The 22,474-nt window shown below is 39.5% G+C and overlaps 1 protein-coding gene across 2 annotated transcripts; it reads right to left on the reverse strand.

Annotated features, from left to right (window-relative positions):
- Positions 1–1,372: 1,372 nt before the first annotated feature.
- Positions 1,373–20,876, reverse strand: Csrp2 (cysteine and glycine rich protein 2). 2 transcript variants are annotated; one of them, XM_076854899.1, is made up of 6 exons: positions 20,770–20,876; positions 8,366–8,478; positions 6,242–6,410; positions 3,662–3,791; positions 2,139–2,232; positions 1,373–1,682 (listed from the first exon to the last, which is right to left on the reverse strand). In XM_076854899.1, the coding sequence occupies exons 2-6, from the start codon at positions 8,475–8,477 to the stop codon at positions 1,606–1,608; spliced, it is 582 nt and encodes a 193-aa protein (XP_076711014.1). In that variant the 5' UTR covers position 8,478; positions 20,770–20,876; the 3' UTR covers positions 1,373–1,605. The 2 variants fall into 2 exon arrangements, with proteins under 2 accessions (XP_076711014.1, XP_076711015.1); XM_076854900.1 differs by lacking the exon at positions 20,770–20,876 and adding an exon at positions 20,520–20,749.
- Between the last annotated feature and the right edge of the window lie 1,598 nt (positions 20,877–22,474).

Here is a 22,474-nt window from a genome sequence, read left to right on the forward strand (position 1 = left end):
CTGAATGTTCACCCCAACATTTCCCTAGATGATAGTGGTACCGTGGACAGTTCAGTACTCTCAGGGCTTTCAGTATGCTAGTGGGCACTGTAAATGTATAGGGATAAACACATCCACAACACTCTCAAGTGGGAATGTCAAGGAATTTGTGGACTTACACAGAATCAGCCTGATCCATAACTCTTAATTCCACTTCTGATATTGCCAATTAACTATTTTCCAGCTTTAACTAAAAGGCCCTCCCCTCCCCTTCCACATTGATATTGGTAAGCTGTATAAAATACCTGAAGCTGCTCAAGGATATGATGTAGAGAAAGCATGAATTGTTTTGCCAAGTATACCCTCAAACAACCTCCAAAGTTTCTTTTTAAAATGTTTTCTCTCCATCCATTCATCCATCCATCCATCCTCCCCATTAGCTTTTCTGAATAAGCAGTTTTGGATATAAATGTGGGCTTGGGAAAGACTACGTTCACAAATCAAGCTGGTGCAATTTTACTAACATACATTACAGACCAACTTCACACCTGAAATTGAATCAGAAATCTTCTGGGGGGGGGGTGAGTAATGAAAATTCCTTGTTTAGTCTAATACCCTTTTCTACCCGAGGCAGATGAATATGTTCAGACAATGCAATATTCTTTGTTACTTATGCAGAATTGAAATGTGAAAAAAGCACCTCAGTTTCTAGAATTTAGTTAACATCTAAATTTACTTAACGTCCTGTTCAAGTGGAGCTAAGCCCCAGATTCTAGTTAGCTATCATGACTTTTTTAAAAATTTTATTTTTATGCAGTATTAAGGATTGAACCCAGTGCCAGCTCCAGCTATAATGACTTTTAAGTACAGATAGCAAAAGGGTTTTTTTGTTGTTGTTGTTTTGTTTTTTTAATAGTGTGCCCACTACTCTGGGTCTGTTTGTGCCTTTTGGAGGAACTTGTTAGAAGGACTTTTGTGCCTCACCTACTGCTAGAGATTCTGCTTTGGTGGGGCTGAAGCAGGGCTTTCAGATCTGCCTTTCAATTCTCCCAGGAAGTTTTAATGCAGGTTCTCCAGAAGCCACACTTGGGGAAACTGCTCCAAAAGAGAAGTTCTAGGCTCTGATGAGGCACAAAGAAAAGATCTGTACTCCTCAATGCCAGCTCTGAGGAGCTGAAATGGTGAAACCACCTGCCTGACAACACTCCTAAGGCACATCCCTCAGATTAAAAGAAATGCTTTTCAACACCTGTATCTCAAACATGAGCCTAGTGAGTCAGCTAGATAGGTTGATTGTCTTTAACAAAATAGATGTAGGGTCCCAAATGATTTAAAATTAACAGAAATCAAAACAGCTCCTCCAAAAGATTAATTAAAAGACAAGGAACACATATGAAACTGAAGTTTTATTTAAAATATAAAAGAATTGGTTCCTGAAAATGCTGGTGAATTAAAGTAAAATGATATAGTGCTCTCTTCCTACAAGTTAGCCAGCCTATACAAGTACAGGGTAATATACAGCACTTCATGCTGGCAGAATTTCACAGTAGTGTAGTGTTACAAGATTATATGTGTAGATTATGAAGAGATTCTCAGTGTGTGATGCTTAGTTCTGGGTTAACACTTTTACTGAGCATGAACAAGGGCTCCTGCTCCTTGGCCATAGCCAAATCCCTTGGGGCCAAAGTTCTTGGCATAACATCCTACAAAAGAAAATGGAGAATTAGTGCCAAGCCTATTGTGTTTTGCTAGCATTACTTAAGAAACTCCCATAAGTTAAAAAAACCAAACTGTTGACTATACCAAAATCAATTTATTTCAGATGCAAAATGTGCCTTGTAATTATCTTCAAGCTGTGAAGTTATATCCAACATTCTGGTTCCTTTGAGTTCAGCTCATGTTGACTTAACAAGCATGGCAGTCAGGTCAGCTAAGTTGTCTGTTACCCTCATATACTTGCACACTTTGAACAGGAACTTAATATTGTGGTTCTCTCGTCATCTGTAAGCATCTCTGATGTTGTATTTTCAAATAGCTAGCAACACTGCCTTTCTGTTTTCAGAGTACTTTGGCTTTTTTAATACTGGTGATACTTCATGAAATAATAGCTATGGAATACTAGAATACTCATATTGATAACAGTAGGACATTAGTTTTACCTTTGCAATAGATTTCACCTTCTTTCTCGGTCAGAGTTGTGGATTCAAGACTCTTCCCACATTTGGCACATCGGAAACAGTTTTTGTGCCAGGGCTAGAAGAGACAGATGTGTTAGCATGTTTGAGAGCCTTGGTTCCTGCAATATAGTTTAGATGTGGCAAGAAGTGTCTCAGGAAGATAAACCCAAAGCAAGCCCCTGGCTGCTGTGGCTCAGCTCAACTAGAAGGCTACACTGACCCTCCTCTGTATCTGCATTCTTGGCCACCCACAAGAGGGCTGTCTTCAGACTTCATTCAGAGGAGACTGGGAGCTATATTATGGAAGGCTGTTTTAAGGGCAATCTTAGGTCTTGCTACAAACCTAGTATGCTCTTTTTGCTACCTTTTGGTTAAGAACTGGGCATTTTAATGAGGTTAAAGTGATAACTTTTAAATCTACACACCTAATTAGCATCCGATGTCCTGACCCTGATTACATGGACTAACCCGAAGATCCCAGGTTGTTTGTCAGTCTTGCCCTTTTCATTCATGACCTTTGGGAGTATTCCCTATGAAAACAAGTTTTAAACATAGAAGTGACATGTCAGTCTGTAACTCACCTTGATGTTGGGTTTCCAGACCCTGCTGGTGTCCCTCAGTTATGCAAACAACAATAAGTGTTGGTGAGGATGTGGGGAAAAAGGTACATTCATACACTGCTGGTGGGACTGCAAATTGGTGCAGCCAATATAGAAAGCAGTATGGAGATTTCTTGGAAAATTGGGAATGGAACCACCATTTGAACCAGCTATCCCTCTCCTCAGTCTATACCCAAAGGATTAAAAACAGCGTACTACAGGGATACTGCCACATTAATGTTTATAGCAGCACAATTCACAATAGCTAAACTGTGGATCAAATCTAGATGCCCTTTAATAGATGAATGGATAAAAAAAGGAGCATATATACACAATGCAATATTACTCAGCAATAAAAGAATAAAATCATGGCATCCGCAGATAAATGGACGGAGTTAGAGAAGATAATGCTAAGTGTTAAGTTAGCCAATCCAAAAAAAAACAAATGCCGAATGTTTTCTTTGATATAAGGAGGCTAATTCATAGTGGGATAGGGAGCGGGAGCATGGGAGAAATAGATGAACTCTATAGATAGGGCAGAGGGATGGAAGGGAGGGGGCATGGGATAATTAAAGATGGTGGAATGTGATGATCATTACTATCCAAAGTACATGTATGAAGACATGAATTGGTGTGAATATATTATGTATACAACCAGAGATATGAAAAATTGTGCTCTATATGTGTAATAAGAATTGTAATGCATTCCACTGTCATATAAATTTTAAAAATTTACATAAAAAAAGAAGTGATATGTCAAAAAATTGATTCTGATGGAAATTTGGTTTAGAAAAAGTTTACTTAAAAGCAGAAGACACAGCACTGAACTGAGACATGAAGAGGTTTGGGGCATCAAGGGAGCGGAGAGGAGTCATTTATTGTTATTAATTCAAATTGGCACTTTACCTTTCCAGCTCCAATTATCTTTTCGGCAGCATATACAGAATCCCCACACCTGGAACACTTCTCAGCACCTCCATATTTCTGAGCAAATTTTGAAGTGTTTGGATTTGTTGTAGGCCTGTGAGGTTGAACACTTGTAGAAGGGGGAAAAAATGAGGCAAGGTTTCAAAAAAGGCAGGAACTATGGAACTACAGAACTTAATTGCTATCCTGTCTCAAGGCTGGAGCCTTTGCAGCCAGTATAGGGGAAAGAATAAAGAAATTACTCTCAGGTGCTGGCTGGAGTTGTTTAACCTGTTTATAGACTCATTACTACAAAAAGACAGCCAAACTCCCATACTCAAATATCTTGTTCCTGAGTCTAAACAATTCATAATCCCCTGTGCTAGCCTCTTCACTAAGTAATTATTTTTATCCCAGGTTCACAGTATCAAAAATCACTGGAATCATATCTAGTTTTGTACTTCATATGAGGCTGAAAAATCAATGTTAAACAGTTCTTCAGTTAAATTCTGCAAACTAGCTGGTCTCCGATAAGCAGCTCAAGAAGCTGAGGCAGGAGGATCACTAGTTCAAAGCCAGCCTCAGCAATTTAGTGAGGCCCTAAGCAACTCAGTGAGACCCTGACTCTAAATAAAATATTTTAAAAGGTCTAGAGATATGGCTTAATGATTAAATGCCTCTGGGTTCAATCCCCAATGCCAAAAAAAATTATTTTTTACAAACTGACCAACTGACTTAAGTAGTTACTAATAAAGTTAAGCATGTTTTACAGATCAGTTTCCCAGTACATCTTGAGCAAGGTAAAGTATGACTAAACTATTTTCTTCATAGGAAAATATTTTAGAAAATTTGACTATTTCAGTTTAGCTTTATTTTTTTTCTCTAGACAGAATAGTATTTTGTCACTATTTCCAGGTCACCAGGGTAGAACATATCTCAGCAGAAATTGTTTTTCATTGAGTTAAGGAGATATACTAACATGTGCAGAATAGCATCTGGGCTTTGAGGCCCTCCTTGTAGAACCTTGTATGTTAAGCAGATAAAATAGATGACACCACTGAATAAGCAGTGGCTTAAGTGTCAATACTTTCTACTTGGAAAGAAAATGTTTTGTGGGTTATCTTATTAAGTTACATACATAAAAAAAATCAAAATCTTAATTTATAATATTGCTTTTTCATAAGACAATTTTATTCAAATACTTCCTGTGCATCTTCAATATCTTCATCTTCACTATCTCCATTTTTGGGAGTTGTTCATACATTTCTACCCAAGTTGTTTAATATACAACATCCTTTGTGAGTGGCCAACGGAAATATTCTAAGCAACAAATACCAATTCAAAGTACTAATTCACTGTATTGGTTTCTCCAGTTGACCCTAATGTAGGTGTATTTTTAAAAAATCTCCATAATCTACTTTTTCTGATATTCATCACTTGTAGTTATGAGAGTCCCAAGAAAAATTTCCAAATCTGTCAATTGTGTCAACTTCAGATGGAGTCTTCCATCTGCCTTTTAACAACTTCATAGTGTATGGAATTATTAACTGTATTACAGATGAAGAACTTGGGGCTCAGATATTAAATAACTTAGTGAAGGTCTACAGAATTAGTAAGTTGTGAGCCTGAACTGAAAATGCAGGTTGACCTCCATGAACGTGTTCTTCCCACTTGATGCTGCCCCTAGAGACCAACTCTGTGAAGATGTTCAACCTCCACAAGTATTCCAATTACCACATGACACAAGGATTTCAGAGTCATTAAGAAGGCTTAGGAACCTTGAGTGTGAAAAGAAAGTGTTCTGAAAAAAACAGAGGTGAGACATAATGTGGTACACATTATTATTTAGCCTGAATATAAAATATTAAGTGAATGTTAACAGATTTAGCACCCTGATACTATGGTACTATAACCTTCAAAGTTTCACATTTGTCTCTCAAAGGATTAAAAACAGAAAATTATTTCATTTTTTTTTTAAGTTAGAGAAAAGTAATTTCTTGATGAAAACATTATGACATGGAAGGAGTGACTGAGGGATTTGCACTGACTGCTTAATTGCATGTAAGGAAAGCCTGTCATGGTTAAGTACCATGTTTCTCTGATTTCACTTCATGTAAAGTGCTATGAAATCACTTGCTTTTTAGAACACCATGACCCTTTTATACACCATGAAATGCTATAAAACCAATATTAGAAATCACTGGAGGAGTGGGGTTGTGGCTCAATGGCAGAGCACTTGCCTGGCATGTGTGAGGAACTGGGTTCAATTCTCAGCACTCCATATCAATAAATAAATAAAGGTCCATTGACAACAATAATAAATAAATATATATTTATTTATTATTGTTTATATATATATATATATATATATATAAAATCAATGGAATAGTAAGAACTTCGTTAGGTACAAAACACAATATTTTGAAATTAAAGAATAGTTAGTAGGTTACATTAGAAAATCTGAGTTTTTGTTCACTTAAAATTAAAGTAAAAATCCAGAAACTTCCAGATTCTTGACCATTAAGCAATGTTAACTGTTGTAACTCACTTCTGAAGATAACAAACATCCTCCTATCTCACCTCTCTGGCTTGATGCCCAGCCTCTCGCCGCGGTCCATGTTGAGCGTGCCCGCGCCCTGGCCATAACCATAGCCTTTTGGCCCATACTTTTTTCCATAGCAGGATTTGCAATAGATCTCCTCATCATGAATTGCCACTGTTGTGCTGTCTAAATTTTTCCTGCAAACCACTAAGGAGGAAAAAGTTATGATTTTAAACATGTTCCAACAAATACCCTTTTCCTTAGAACCATGAGGTCCACAAATGGTAATGGCAGAGGCTCTCATTCATAACCTCTCCTGTGGTTCCCAAAGTCACAAGACAGCAGCTAGACTGGTCAAGTTACAGATGAAAATTATTGGCCTTCCTCCATGATATGCTTTAGAAATTATTGGAATTTTAACGTCCAGAAGCTTCAAACTTTTTCAAAGGATCTGCCTTTCTGACAGGAGGGAAACAAGCTTCAGAGATGGCTCCGATCACATGCACAAAAGGAATAAAACTAACAATGCCTAAAATCTTAAAACCTTTGCTACCAACTTTTAAGACTTAACCCTTCTTGGCTTTTTCATACCAAGTGTTGGCACATCACAATCTGACAAAAAGGGTAGTGAGCGCCTTATGGGGCTGCCTTTGTAGGTCTCTCCTCTAAAAACACCCTCAGGGATAAAAAGTTTTAAATCCACAATTCTAGCTGTGTTCCCTAGAACAGGAGAAAGTGCCCTCCTTTCTTCCTTACTCTTAGCTTCTCCAGCAGTGAATGTGTGTCTGAAAACTAGCAAGTGGTTAAAGCCTGAATTTGTTTTCTCTTGTGTCTCAAAGAAGAATACATTCTTTCTTGATGGATTTCTTGCCACAAAACATTTCCACATATCCCACTTCATAAAATTGTCACATGTCATCATGTTTTACCCAGACATTATTTCACTTTCTAAAACTTCAATTAAGCTTAAGAAAAAGTATATTGTGAGAGAACTCACTGATAGCACAATTGGGCAGCTGGAAATCAAACAGTGCAGCAGAAAAGGGGAAGGAGGACAAAAGTAAGGACAGGAGGAAAGATGACTAAGCTGGCTGGTTGAAAGTTATATTGTGAAGTTTCTATTATTTTACACTGAAGACTTTCTAGTGGAATAAAGTGACATCTATTCTGGCAACAAACTACCAAGAACTTGATGTTTTCTCAATGCTGACTTTATTATGGTGTAGACATTATGGCTTAACCTTAGATGAAATTGTGAACAATTTCTAAAGTATTTGCATTTCTCTTTGTCTCTATACTTTCTTGCTTACAAATTTGATGAAAATTAAAAGAATTACTTAAAAGAAACAAGAAAGTCACTAACTTCCTTCCCAAAATGGTCAAACCAAATCTTCTGAGAAACAGTAGCTATTATACAGATGTACACAGCAAACACTGATCTGGAGAACTTTTTTTTTTTTAATAACCGCAACTCTTGGGCTGAGGCTGTAGCTTAGTGGTAAAGTGCTTGCCTTGTATGTGTGAGGCACTGGGTTCAATCCTCACCACCACATAAAAATACAAACAGATACTATGTGTTCATCTACAACTAAATAAATTATTATAAAAAAAAAATAACCGCAACTCTTTGTTATTTCTCATCATCTGCAAAGCACTCTCACTATAAAGAAGTCCAGGTACCTTGAATGTTGCTTTCTATGGAAATCGGACAATTCAAATTTCAAATATATTTTTCCTGAAGATTATTTCTTATTGTAAGCAAATTTATTTTCAACAAATGGTTTCTTACCGTAAGTTTCACTATATAATATATAAGGCAAATATCTATATGGGTGGTTCCTTAGATGTGATAAATCCATCATTGAAGAAAATTTATTTGACTCACATGATCAATGAATGGCTTTCTTAAACTGATATTCAACTATTTTAAAACTGAAGACAGTTGTCATTAGAGGGGATTTGTGTGTGGGGTTCTCTTTAGCTCTATTTCTGTCATTATCAAGTATTTGCTATCTCACAATGTCTTTGACAACAGGCAGATAAAACCCACCAGTGCTTCTAAAATCATCTTCCTTAGCAAAACCAATTTTCTTCTTAAGAAGATAAATGGAAGCATTTTGCATGTAAACTTTGTCAAAGGTGGGGCATAGGGAGATACTTACTACACAGAAAGCAGCAGCGGTGGAAGCTCCTCCCATCACACTGCACCTCTTCAGCATGGTACACGGTTCTCCCGCAGGCCCCACACTTGTTTCCACCTCCCCAGACAGGCATTCTGTAGGAACAAAGGATTCATCAGAATGTCCCCTGTGCTTGTCTTACATGCTCCCTAGAGGGCTGTTTAAACCCAGGAGACAGCTGCAGATCTTGTTGCTTTATGAACCACTCAAACCACATCTTTGAAAGGCCTGCGTTCCTCCAAAATAACCTCATCTCTTCTCCCAAATTGCAGCTCTTTCATTAGGAAACTCTGGCTTGTCATGCAATTTTTTTTTTTTCCTACAAGACAAAGGACCTGTATTCAATAGAATGGTACAGGTCACCAGGCACAAAACAAACTATGCACTAGAATCCACAGGAGTTAAGAAAGAAGCTGGGGAGTGGAAATGCAAACATCGCCCTGAGAGAACACCCCAGTCTTTAAAGAGCTTTTAAAAAAACCCAGCTGAATAGCTAACACTTGGGTGGAGGTTTTTACTACATGTTTAATTCACTGTAATAGCACTAAATTCTTAATATTCAACATATATAAGCCATAAACAATTTCTAGGGAGGAAGAAAGTGTGCTGCTTTACAAGAAAAACTTTTATATTTGTCTGCTAAAGTTAGGCACAATTATAGCACAAATAGCTGTGTTTGTGACCAGTACAACTGTGTGCATGCAGCCCTGCTGTAACCACAACAAACACCCACCCAGATGGCTGTGATTTCAGTTTCTATGCACAACTACACCCAACATCCACTAGTCCAGCCAACAGTTGGTTTTCCGTGACAGATCTGTCAGACCATACAGAAAAAGCTACCAACTTCTCTTCCCAAAAACATGAACTGTTTGTGTGTCAGAATAACCTCTGAACAATGTGGACTAATGTGATGTAGAGCTGGAAGGTTAAATCCTAGGCTAGCTTACTAGGACATGGAATCAAAAATCCTCTCAATTCCCTCTCAAATTGGTCTATTGGGACAGAGTTTTAAATGCCTGGTTCTGAATGACCAGCATCCTCAACCGCTTTAGCCAGAAATAAAGTCATTCTGCTAGAAGACACATTTTGTCTGCTGGTTGCTGAGGGGTATCTAAAAACACAGTAATTACCTACCCCCCGCCCCCACCATCCTCTTCAGACTTCCCTTCTGTAATGACGCTGTTAGCCCTTGCCTGTTCCATCTCTTTGGGGGAGCAGTTTGCCTCCATAGGAAATGGCTAGGTTAAAAAAGCTGAGACTTCCTTACTAATGCAAACCTGGTGAAACATAAGGGGAAAAGAGTGCTGCTAAGCAGGAAAGACTGAAGAACTGTCAATCCTTAACATGAAAAAGGGGGTGGTGAACTCCCATCCTCACCCATTACGGTGGTCCAGAACCCAACAATTTCCTGAACATTAGATGAGGTCTTTCTTGATACATAGAATTAATTGATGTGGGCATTTTATCCCTCTTCTTGGTAATACTTTCCCCAGATTTTCTTCCAGGGAGGCAACTATCTTGTGGTTTGAAATACTTATTAAAATATTGTCTCCTGGTGATGGTCCACTTTGCTTATTACCAATCTGAGCCAAAATTCAGATAAGCACTTTGAAACTTGCTATGGTTTGAATATGTACTGTCCCCACCCAAACTCATGTGCAACTTAATTCCTCAGTGTAGCAATGTGTGGCAGTGGGGGCTACTGCAAGGTATTTGGCTCATGGGAGCTTCAACCTCATGACGGGATTCATATAGTTGTTTCACGAGTGGGTTATCAGGGCTGGGGATGTGGCTCAAGCGGTAGCGCCCTCGCCTGGTATGCGTACGGCCCCGGGTTCGATCCTCAGTACCACATACAAACAAAAATAAACATTAGAAATTCTCTCTTCTCTTTCTCTCTCTCTAAAAAAAAAAAAAAAAGAGTGGGTTATCGCACTAGGGAGTTGTGATACGGTCTTTTCTCATCCTGTCTTTGGATGCACCTGCTTGCCCTTCCACTTTTCCACCATGCATGCAATAGCACATGGCCTTACCAGAAGCCAGGGAGATAGATGCTGGTGCCCAATCTTGGACTCCTGAACTATAAGCCAAATAAGTAGTAACAAAATACCTGAGACTGGATTATATATAATCCTGTTACTACAAAAGAAAAGGAACTAACAAAAATTTTTATGTATTATGCCACAATGACCAAGAGCATGATGGATGGACTTGTACTTGGAAATTTTAAAAACAATATTTTATATATATATATATATATATATATATATATATATATATTTTTTTTTTTTTTTTTTTTTTTTTTTTTAAATCTGTTCCTGTTCTATGAGAAACAGTCATCAAAGGTGGAAGGGGTCAAAAGACCAAAGAAGAGGCACACAGGTCCAGGACTGTACAAAGCGTAATTTGTAGGAGACTTACTGATAGAAGCCTGTCTTGGGCAGCAGAAAGGAGGATCCCCATACCTCAAGGGAGGTAGTAAGGATTTATATGCTACACTGAGACAAAGATGGACTATGGCCAACTGGAATGTACCTGGCCTTTCTCAAAATTGATTAACATGTCCAATGTTTGTTAAGAAACATTCCAGGCATCAACAGCTGGCTCAGCTAACTATCTTAATGACTTGGTCCTATAGGGCTTTGGGTGTATGCCAGGGCCATCTGGTAGACAAAAGTGAGGTCATGTCCAGCATGGCTATAGTTAAGGCGAGATGGGTTCCTACACAGTCCTTTACAACAAATAGTTTGGTTTAGATAATATTGACTCTATCCCTGTCTCAGCCTGTTTAGTGCTACCATAAAAGAATACTTGAGACTGGGTAATTTATAAAGAACAGATATTTATTTCTCAGTTTTGGGGGCAGGGAATTCTAATATCAAGGCACCAGGTTTTGTGTCTGGGCAAGCCCTGGTCTCCATTTCCAAGATGGCACCTCCAGAGGAGAAAGGCTTTGTCCTTACGTAACAGAAGCACAGAGAACCCCATCCACCCAGCCCCATAAGCCTTTTTTATAGTAGTATTAATCTTTTCATTCCTAATTTTTTTTTTTTAGGCCCTACCTCTGGATCCTGTTATTAGAGATTAAATTTCAACAAGTTCTGGAAGGGACCAAACCACTCAAACCATAGCAACCTCAAACTCCAGGGCTGGGTATGTGACTCAGTCATTGCCAGTCAGATCAATGCACTCCCCCTTCTTGTTGTAGTTACTAGTTTAGGAATGGGTACATAACCAATTCCAATTTACTGAAAGTTAAACCCAGAGCTTTGATTTAGAGCTTTGTGAATAAGAGGTAAAGGTGCTTGCAGCAGCCTAGCCACTATAGAAGTACCGATGAATGAATCTAGCATAGAGGAAACAAGAGCCCTTAGAGCCCTTCAGTCCCTAATTCAGCTGTGCCTCATCTTACCCTGCACTCAGTTATGTGAGCCAATAAATTCCCTTTTAGGCACTTTGGAATTAGAACTCCTGCTCCTAGAAACAAACAACATCTACACATAGCTCCCCGACACACACACACGCACTCACACACAATTGATAAAATAAAATCACTGAACTGTCAAAATCAGTTTGCAGATAGGAACAAGGAATTCCAAAGATCCACAGTGTTACCATCCTTACTCTGAAGGTATCCACATAGGATCAATATGTTGCCACAACACAGCATACTTGCAAGCTTTCCTTTGTGTAGCTGCATAAATCTTTTATTCTCTTTCCTGATGAAAGGTGCTCTATTATTTAAACCCAGAATGAAACTTGAGCCTGACTGCCAAACCTAAGACACAGAGCTTTGGCCCCAGCAGCCTCTGCTGGCTTCAGTTTAGAGTGCAACCAGTGACACTGACTTGGCACCTTGACTCCTAAGTTTTTTTGTATTCTATAATACTCATGGACACAACAGACACCCAACAGGTTCCCTCATGAGTCCTAAGACTACAAAAGATGGAGTCTGGCCTGTACATGAAGACACTACAATTATTTGAATTGGATCCCTGCATCAGCTGGCTCTTAAAATACTTTGCTATTGTTGAAGCATTTCTGCTATTGAGGCGTTTCTTTTATTAGAAGGTGAAGAAGTGTTTAATATCTGGTACCTTTCACTTTCACACACACTTACTTTGCAGCAATCACCATTAAGGAGTCAGATTTCTATTAGGATCAAGGTTAAAATAAGATAGTCTTTGAATAACATTTGAAAATAAAATTTTAAAAACCCAACTAATCACTTTATGTTCTTCTCTTGCTAGTGAAGAGCCGCCTAGATTTTTTTAAAAGGAGGAAACAGCATTCCTTTTTCTTATGTAACTCAGAATTACTGTAAATTTCCTTGTTGTAAGTTGTCTTTGATTTCTACTGTACGTGCCACACTAGCCAAATGTGAAAGTGTCAGCTTTCAGGAAATGCCTATCATGTTTCACAGCATTCAATGTACCATGTTAGAAACTTCTGTCCATTGAAGTGAGGGCCACATCTCTATATTTCCCACACCACCTACCAGACAATTGCCATATATCAAAACACTGTTCCATCCAGTTTAAGGGCTTTCCTAAGTTCTAAAATAACCTTTTCTGGCACACAGACAAATAATGTACAAGAGCATTTTCAGAAAGCCTCAGCTGAATTGATGTTTTCTTTTTTAGGATGGATAGTGGGTAGTTACCTTTGGGTTTTCTTTTAAATTATTCTCTATTTTGTATATCTGAAATATTTCATAATGGAAAGAAGGAAGAATAGGAAGGCTGATTGGTTTAGACAGACTTGGGTTAACTCAACTACTATAATATTGTTCAACTTGAGGTTAGTTTTCTTGTCTTATATATGGGGAAATAGAGTATTGTGAAGATAAAAATCAGTACTCCAATAGGAAAACCCACTGAACCACCCCTAAAGAACACAGCTGCAGAGCTGCAAAGAGGGTAGGGAAAAATCAGCAGGTTAATCACTCAAACCTTTTTGTCTGGGACATTAAAAATACACTGAAGAATAATAACAACAGCTCCACCTACAGTGGTGACTAAGAAATGAAGTTCAAATTTACACTTTTAGGCTGAACCCCTAAGGACGTTTCCTGAATTTGGCAGGAGGATGTGTGATGATCTTCCAAATCTGTCACTCTTGGCATTGCGAGTACATATTGAAAAAAATGTAAGGCCTCATTTTTCTTGTAAGCCTTTAGCGGCAGTACTCCACAACAGCTGCCATTAATCACAGCAAACTGGATCTGCACTGAGCTATGTAGACTGCATGCTTTTCCCAAATCTTATGTATTAATTTCTAGAATGGCAAGAGCAGAAATAAAATCCCACTTTACACATATCTCAGAAAATAGGCCAAACATAGGTTTAAATAAATGATTTGTCTAGTAACAATATTTAGTCTTGTTCTTTGGTTTTCAGGGTCTGACAGAGTTCCAGCACTAGGATTTACCCACTGCATTACAGTAAAACACTTGATTTACAATTGAACACCTATGTACAATCACTCCTTCCTGCCTCTCCCCAGTCTAAGGCACCACCCAAAATTCCCAAGACTTACCCTTCAAGGAAATTACTATCATCTAAATCTGACTCACCTTGTGGTAAAGTTAACTATTCTCTAGGTAACCAACTGAGTGCCACAAAATGACCATATGAGTCATTCTTATAGGCGCTGCATTTACTTTAATCTGAGTGACCTGCCTGAATTCATACATTTCAAGTCTATTTGTGACTACTTAGTTTGTTACTCGATCTGGTACTGAAGTCTGGAGTGAGTCTCTCCATAAACCCAGATTTTAAATGCTTCCAGAAGCTCTGACACTGTGTTACTACATAGAAGGTTTTGTTATTACACTAGAACCTGGCTATGGTTCAATTCCTCAAAAGTGAAAATTTTTATAAATCAGTTTTATCATGAGCCAAGAAAGAGTGTCATGTAAAGAACATAAATTTGTAGCAGTGTCCCTAATTACAATGATTTTTAAAAGGCTAGTATTTGAGAGCTGCAGTTAATTAGAAAATAAGCTTTATTTGATGCCTGTCCTAAAATGTTTTTATTCTGCTACCCAAACTCCCTACTCAGTCTACTTCCTTTAGCTAGTGAACATGCTGAGCCAAGGACGGTCTCTCCATGTCTTGGTGATCCACTACATGGTCCATGTCTCTTCTCCTATTGAAGCCAAATCCTTAACCTGGCTTTAAAGACAGTTCTGCCTAAAAGCAAATTAAGAGCATGAGTTCTGCAGCCAACATAGTGTCATTTCCCTTTTATGTAAAATGAAGATAAGTGTACCTTCTTTATGGTTACAAGAATTTACTGAGACAGGCACTCAATAAATGATTAGTCTATTACCAATATTTCACAATGTTCAACATTCATTATCAATACTCACTTCCCCTCCCCATCCCATACAGTACATATTTAGTCTCTCATTATGCCCCAACCCCTTCCCATCAAGGCAACTGCCTTCCTTCCCTCCCTCATCCAGCTAACTTCTGACTTCATTTCTATATCTCAAGTAACTGTTCTATGTTAGGGGCAGCTTATAAACACTGTACAGTACTTTACTGTTTGGGAAGCTCTCCTATAAATGTAATACAGCATTTTAAAAGCCATACACTGGGACTGGAGATGTTCCTCAATGATAGAGTGCTTCCCTAATGTGCAAAGCCCTGGGTTAAATCCCCAGTACCACAAAAAAAAAAAAAAAAAAAAAAAAAAGTGTCATGAGCCATATACTGAGATAGAAGCTGAGGATAAAATGGTTATGAGGAAGGATGTCTGTTTCTCAGGGTGTTTACACTGGTGGGAAAAACATGTAAATAAATGATGGCAATACAACATAACCAATGACAGAGAGGCACATAGACAAGGCCTTTATAAGTCTACATGGTGTCCATACATGTTAGATAACCTCTCCTGGGCTCAAGCTACAGTGCTCATGGCTGTGGAGTCATTATTGCTAATGAACAAACAACACAGTCCATCTAGAAAAAGGAATGGGAAATTCACCAATCTCTAAGTGAGGCTTCTTCAGAAAATGCTAAAGTAACATGTATGCATGAAGATATGGAAAGGCAGCTGATTGTGTGGAGCCATGAAATGATGACCAAATTAAAAGGCATAGAGTACAGCATTGTTATAAGACTTTTTAGAGCCAAAGAAATTTATAGGCACATTATGTAGGGCCAAGAAAATATTAAGCCTTTCTTAGGTAAGGTTATTATAAAGAAATACTGTGTTAAATTAATTATTTGCAAGAAAATGTATGTTAAAACAAACTATATTGTCATACTGTGTATTGTGTGAATGGACGAATGTGTAACAACAAATTCCATCAGTATGTACAATAATGTACCAATCCAAAAATGTGGAGAAAAAAATAAAAATATTTTTAAAAGGTTTCTTTAAACAGAAACACACATAAAAATAAGGGTATTTATTGATAAGTTGTTGAAAATGTGACCAGAGGCCCACAGTAACCTACCCCTTTGTTTCTCCTAAGAGCAATGGCTCAGTATTTGTAAATTCAATGTTCATTACAACCTTATAGAACATAACTACCCTGAATTATTACAGTATATTTCTAACTAGTCATATTCTTAATACCATTATGAGACTGCTGTTTCTTCACTCTCAACTGAATGTTATTTCAAGCCTTTCAATATGTGAATACTTGAAAAATGATATCTAGTAATTATAATTTATTTTTATTTATTATGAGTAGTGTAGAACATATTTTCATATGTTTTAGAGTTATTCATTATATCCTTTTTGTTTTTTCTTTGGATATTTATCTTTTTCTTATTGATTTGGGGTAGATCTTTTAGTACTCAAAAGAATTAGCCCTATGTGCTATGAATTGCCAATATTTCCCTAGATTTGTCATTCATCTCTTGACTTTTCTTCCATATGGTAAAAATGCTATATATACATATGTATTTTAAAAATGTAATTAAATTTATTGATCTTTAAAAAAAAAGAAGTCTGCATGGTTTTCATTTTGTAGGAATGGCAAAACAGTTTCATCTTGCAGATCCTGTGACAGTGGATTCCTGTGACTATGCTGAAGACGACTGTGAAGTTCAGTCATTGACCTGCATTAAAAATTACTGTGATTAGTAATGTCTGCCATGGAAACCACAGCAAGAAAGAATGTGGAACTCAAGAATTAGGCAGACTTAAGTATGAAAGTCAGTTAGCAGCTGGCCAAGTTCTTTAAACTCTGAGCCTCAACTTCTTTAGCTGAAATGTAAAAATGAATGAGAACTATCTCACAGGTGGTTGTAAAGATTTAATGATAGCATTTGCAAAGTACCTGGAAAAATGCCAGTATGCCACACATGTTGGCTTCCTTTTCCTTCAGAAGCACTCCTTGACCTGAATATGGCTACCAGATTCCATTGTTAGGTGACTTGCTGAGGTCACTGATCTCCAAAGTAATTTCCAAAGCATCAAATCAGGCTCATGTTTTGTCTCCAGAATTACAAGCTGTCCCCAAACTCCTACATCTGATTTTCTGCAAAGAACAGTGAGTACTGAGGCCATCTGAATCACTGTGAATTATAAGTACTTGATTTACCAAACAACAAACAGAGGAATGTACCTCTCTCCATTCAATCTTCATTCACCCAGCTAAGTGGCTAGTGGCTTCTGCATGTCAATCCCCCACCCAAACTACTTCTTTCTACCAAAAAGCTGTTAACCTCACCAAGAGGAAAACCTTCCTTCTACCTAATAAACTCTTCTGTGTTTACTTCAGCTTTACCATTCTAAGTAATTCTATATGCTATTAATCACTTATATCTTCAACTTGGAGTACAGCAAAATTCTTGACACAAATCTGGATTACTACAGTATGCCAAATCACATACTGTAATTAAAATGCAACTATGCTATAAACTTGGTAATCCTGACCCCCAGCATCTGCCATAGCAATCCACAATCTGTGCAAACTACAAGATATTTAACTATGCCAATAATTTATCATTTACATGATTTTCACATGGAGCTAGACCTAGAATTAAATGCTAAGACCCCTATCTATTTGCCAAATAATCACAAGTTGGTTATTTGATCTGCTACTTTCCTTTTTTAAAAATGGAAACAATACTTATTTATATCGTAAGGCAATTCTGTGAATAAGCAATATACGTAGAACACTTAGAATAGCGTCTGCCATGTGACAGGTAATAAAAATTAAAAGTACTTTACAAAGTTTACTGTATCCTTTAATCATGTTAAATAGTTTGCTTATTAATTTAATCCTGGGCATTAATTACCATTATTCCCACTTTATATAGAGCAAACCTGAGACAGAGAGATATTAAGTGATTCATAACTATGAATCCAAAAAAAATTACTAATTCAACTTAAAAACAAATACCAATAAAATCCCAATTCCAAATTACTAGTTTTATTTATTTATTTGTAGTTGTAGATGGACAGATGCCTTTATTTTATTTGTTTATTTTTATGTGGTACTGAGGATCAAACCTAGTACCTCACGCATGCTAGGCAAGCACTCTGCCACTGAGCTACAGCTCCAGCCCTAGCCCCAGTCCCAAATTAATAGTGTTTGTTAAAACTAAGCCACTGCTAGCAATAGAAATATAGTAGTACTGTCCTCCTTCTATGGCACAGGTTCTTTTTAAGCTGGGTATTTCCTGCACTTCTATGTACTAAATAAGGTCTCAATTTTCTATTTTTCTCCTTTGTGAAGCCACCATGAAAGTTTCTTTACTAGAGTGAACTTTGAAGTTCTTCAGGGTGTCTTTTTTTCATTAATCAAAGACAATTAGCAGTGTTGGCACAATGAGACCATAAACAAAAATGCAAGGAATCTGATATCATTTGCAAGTGATTCATAATATAGGTCTACTGGTTGGTTCTTCCTCTGTGATTTAACAATAAAATTTTTACAAATTGAAGCTGGCTTCTCTCAAATTCAGACTGATAAACACTCCCCTAAATCCGACTCTTAACCGAGTCTACAGATTCCTTTAAAGTCTGGGTTGGCATCAGTAAATTCAGTACCATGTACTTTATCTTAAGAACTTAAAAGAATTTTGAGAAGGGATCCGGAGGCTTCACGGGCTGTCAAGAGGTCTGTGACTCAGAAACAGTTAGAAATCCACACCTAGATAATTGAGGCCCCAAGGGAGTATGAAGATCCCAGTCCAAAAGAACTCAAGAGACAGCTGTAAAATATCAGCCCAGGAAATAATATGGTGCCTTGAGGAAAACCTGTGAATATTCACAAAGGGAGAAAAGCTGGCCCCTTGGCAAGGCTTAGGAGATACTGAGACAAGTCTGAATCAGCTTTCTCCCAGAAGACACTTTCACTGCTATCCATTTCCCACATATATTTAGAAAAGTGCAGAATGTTATCTAATCCCAAGAAATTTCTCCCATGTTGGAAATTTGTTCACACATTTATATTCCTTACACCAACCCTTTAAGGTATGTGCTATTATACCCATCTTACAGGACAAGTAATCAAGACCAGAGAATAAAGTTAACTTGCTTGAGGGCACTAAGCCAATGGGTGCTGCTGCTGGAATGTGAATTCTGGCCAGAGTGGTTCATTTCTGCCCTTCCTGCCTTGTCATGCCTCCTTTCCCTTAGAGGGCTCTCTCTCACCATCTCATTTGATGCATGTCATTTTTAACATAGACAAAAAAACTAGATACCCAGATCTCCACAGCTGTTTAGGAACAGGGTTGCATCTAGACCCAGATTTTGAAAGCTCCTCATTTCTTGATTTTTTTTTCTATATTAACATTCTGTTTTAGGATAAAATACAATTTCACCCAAATCTGGGTGACTCTGCAATTTCACCAGGAGAGGCCTCCAATCAGTACTGCTTTCAACATAGTACTACTTAGCATAGAACGGTACTGTTCAAAATTCACTGAATACATTGGAAAGAATCCATTAAAAATTCATGATAAAAACTTTATATCAAATCTAAAATATCTATTGCTGAGTCAAATTAAATCTTTGCTCCCAACAATTGCACCTTATTCTCTCCTTCCTTCACTTAACCAGTAAAGGTTCTAATCCAACCAAGGCACACAAGCAAACACAGTTTCACAGATTCATGTTGTAGATTCTGCCTCTGCAGTGCTCTAAACCGAATGCTGAGGATGAAGAACCCTGAGAACTATTTATAAAAGAGTCAGTGACAATCAACTTAAGAATAGTGAAGACCGGGTAGTACTTCATAAAATCACTAAAACTTTGCTATGTAGTTTTGAAGTTATGTGAGATTTCCCCCTTTTAAAAATCTATCACCAATTCTTTCCTGAAAATTTTGGGTCAAAGTATAGCCAATTTCATGGTTGTCCTATTTGAATGACGTCTTGGGTTTTGTTTTGTTTTAAATAGAGCTTTAAAACAGGTCCATTAGGAAGATCAATAACTAAAGAGATTTTTCACAGTCCAAGTTTGAAAACTGCCATCTCAAAGAGATTTTCTTTATAACGATAAAATGTGTTCTAACTGCAAATAAAACAGGCTAAAATTTCCAGTAACCATTTAAACCACTATCTTTCAACATACATCCCAGCTTCGAAGGGGGAGGGGAAACCGCTGGTTTAGAGAGCCTTCCCCTCCCCCCGGGAGGTGGGGGGTGCCTACGTGGAGCTCTTGAATTCAGCTTGGAACCTAGTAGGGGACTTTCAGGACCTGTTGCAGAATTTCACAACCAACCGTTCTGGCATCTTAATTTATACCTGACTGGTAGAAAGTTCTGGAAAAATATGAGCGATCGAGTGACATTTCCTTACTGTTCGTTAAACATTTAAGGTTTGGTACTTGGTGGGCAGAGACCACCAAACAATGGGGATGCCAGGAGCTCTGTTCGGAATAAGGGGACAAATGAGGGCCCGAGGGAACTGCAGAAGCCCCCACCTCGGCCAGCCCCTTGAAGGTCGGGCTCGGCTTGCACCCTCGAGACCCAGGAGATCCAGAGATCAGACCCCTCTCCCAAAGGCGGAGAAAGGACCCACTCCAGGTGGGGGTGGGGGGGGTGGGAGTGGGGGCCCAGGCTGCTAAAAGGTGGATTAAATAGCGACGCTAAATTCCCGACGCCGCCTCTCCTCTAGAGGTACCAGTATTGAGAAATTAAAGGTCACTCCAGGCTATTTACCTGCCCCGCAGGCTGGGATCCAAAGGCAGGGCCTGGGCGGCCGCGGGGAATACAGCAGGTGTGTTGGGGGTCCGGGGGGTGGCTGGGAGAAACTGAGGCGCAAGGTAGGAGGACGCGTGGGAGCACAAACGCGGGCCAGGCTGGGGACCTGAGACTACCGGAAGGGTGGCCGCAGGACCCAGGTGGCAGTGGGAGCCCCCTCCCCCAGGGTGGGCTGCTGGGAGGAGACGCCCCCACCGCCCCTACTCACTCGAGTCAGAGGCGGGCGCACGCACTGCGGGCGGAGCTAGAGAGGCCGGACCGGAGAGAGCGCGCAGGGAGCCAGGAGCCGCGGCTGGCGCGCGCGGACCGCCTTTTAAAGAAGCCCCCGGAGGGCGTGGCCTCTCTCCGGCCCGCCCCGCCCCGCCGCGCCGCGCCGGGCGAATTCCCGGACCCGCTCCCGCGGGCTGGGGCGTCTGGCGGGAGGGCTTCTCGTGGTTGACTCCGGGCTGAGAACCAGGAGACAAAAGGCAGGAGTCCCGCCTCTTCCTGCCGCTTCCCGCCTGCCCAGCATCTTCCCACGTCCCGGGATCGCTCCCGCCGACCTCGCCCCCCCTTCCTCCCAACGGGACCGGCGGTTTCCAGAAGCCATAAGGACTTGGAAAAGGGGACTTCCTTACTTACTGGGGAGGCCCGGCGACCGGACGGCCCCGTGGGGAAGCCGCCCCCGGCGCCTTGTGCGGACCTTCCTACTGGGGACGCCCGTTCCCCTTCCTCGGGAGGGAGCAGTTCAAGGTTCGGCAGGCTCCAGCCATAGAAAGCCGGCCGAACGGGGGTTTCCGCCACCTCTCTCCCTCGCGGTACCCTTATAAATAAACTCAACGCGCTTTACGTCTTTGGTGGATGTTCTCTGGGCCGGTTTCCAGCTCCTGGGAATCCGCCACTTTCCTGTAGTTAAAGAGCAAAATTCCTCACCTAGACTAAATAAATGACGTCACGAAAAGGCTTCATTCCTGAAGTGTTTTCCCTTTCCCACCACGCATTGCTACTGGGGAAGCGACCAATACCCAGGTAGAAACCCCAGCGCCAAAGGGTCCTGGGTTTTCAGTTGATGTCAGAAAAGGCCAAGGTTGCTCATTCCGATGAGAACCAAAGGAACCTGAAACCTGAGCTTCAGGATGATTCATTGTTTTAGATAAAAAGGAAAATGATTCTCTTTTTCAAGTTCACCTTCTAGTCCTTTTGATGACCTACTTCTCTGCCACCAGTAATGATTCCTGAAAATTGATATTTGGGGAGCCTCCAAGCAACAATGACGAAACATACCCCTCGTGCCGCAAATTAATGGCCTCCTCTGGTTCAAGGCTGGATAATTGTTTGGGGAGGAGGGCATTGGGAATGGGATTTCCTGTGTATTGCCTCTACACAGTAGATGCCAGTAGCACCCCTCCCTCACGTTTTGACAATCAAAAATGTCTCCAGACATTGCCAAATGCCCTTTTGAGGGAAGAACAGGTCACAGGGTTGAGAACCCACGCTCTGGTACATAACTGCATGACAAAGCACAGAATTGGCTTATAATATCACTATTGTTTTATTTTATATTCTGGGGCCAATCCAGGGTAAACTCATTATAATAGCAGCCTTATTCTCTGTCCACCAAGTACTGTGTAAAAACACATAGTGGTGATTGACATCTCCTGATATTGTGTCAGGAGTCTGGAAGTATTGCTGCCTGCTGTGAGCTTTTCTAAATATGGGCAATCCTTATTTTAATGATTTCAGTGAACCTAGATGACTTGAATCCTGGGGCCAGTGTGTCCCACAGATTTTACATTTGCTTTGGCTCAGCTGCTAGCAGTATTTATTTTTTCTTGCATAGGTTTATGTATATGTAGTGTTTCTACTGACTGAAACTGTTTACTTCACTGCAACTCTGTTTTTCAACAAACCATCGTCCTTTCTTTCCTATGCTT

The sequence above is a fragment of the Callospermophilus lateralis genome, chromosome 4 (genome assembly GCF_048772815.1).
Source record: "Callospermophilus lateralis isolate mCalLat2 chromosome 4, mCalLat2.hap1, whole genome shotgun sequence".
NCBI classification, from domain to species: Eukaryota; Metazoa; Chordata; class Mammalia; order Rodentia; family Sciuridae; genus Callospermophilus; species Callospermophilus lateralis.

Bases quoted from the DNA above. Each gene is read 5' to 3' on its own strand.
- Csrp2 (XM_076854899.1), bottom strand. From the start codon at position 8,477: ATGCCTGTCTGGGGAGGTGGAAACAAGTGTGGGGCCTGCGGGAGAACC. The intron at 2,233-3,661 runs GTAAAGTGCCAA...TGTCTCTTCTAG, and splicing joins AGATAATTGGAGCTGGAAAG to CCCTGGCACAAAAACTGTTT. The intron at 1,683-2,138 runs GTAAAACTAATG...TTTCTTTTGTAG, and splicing joins AGGTGAAATCTATTGCAAAG to GATGTTATGCCAAGAACTTT.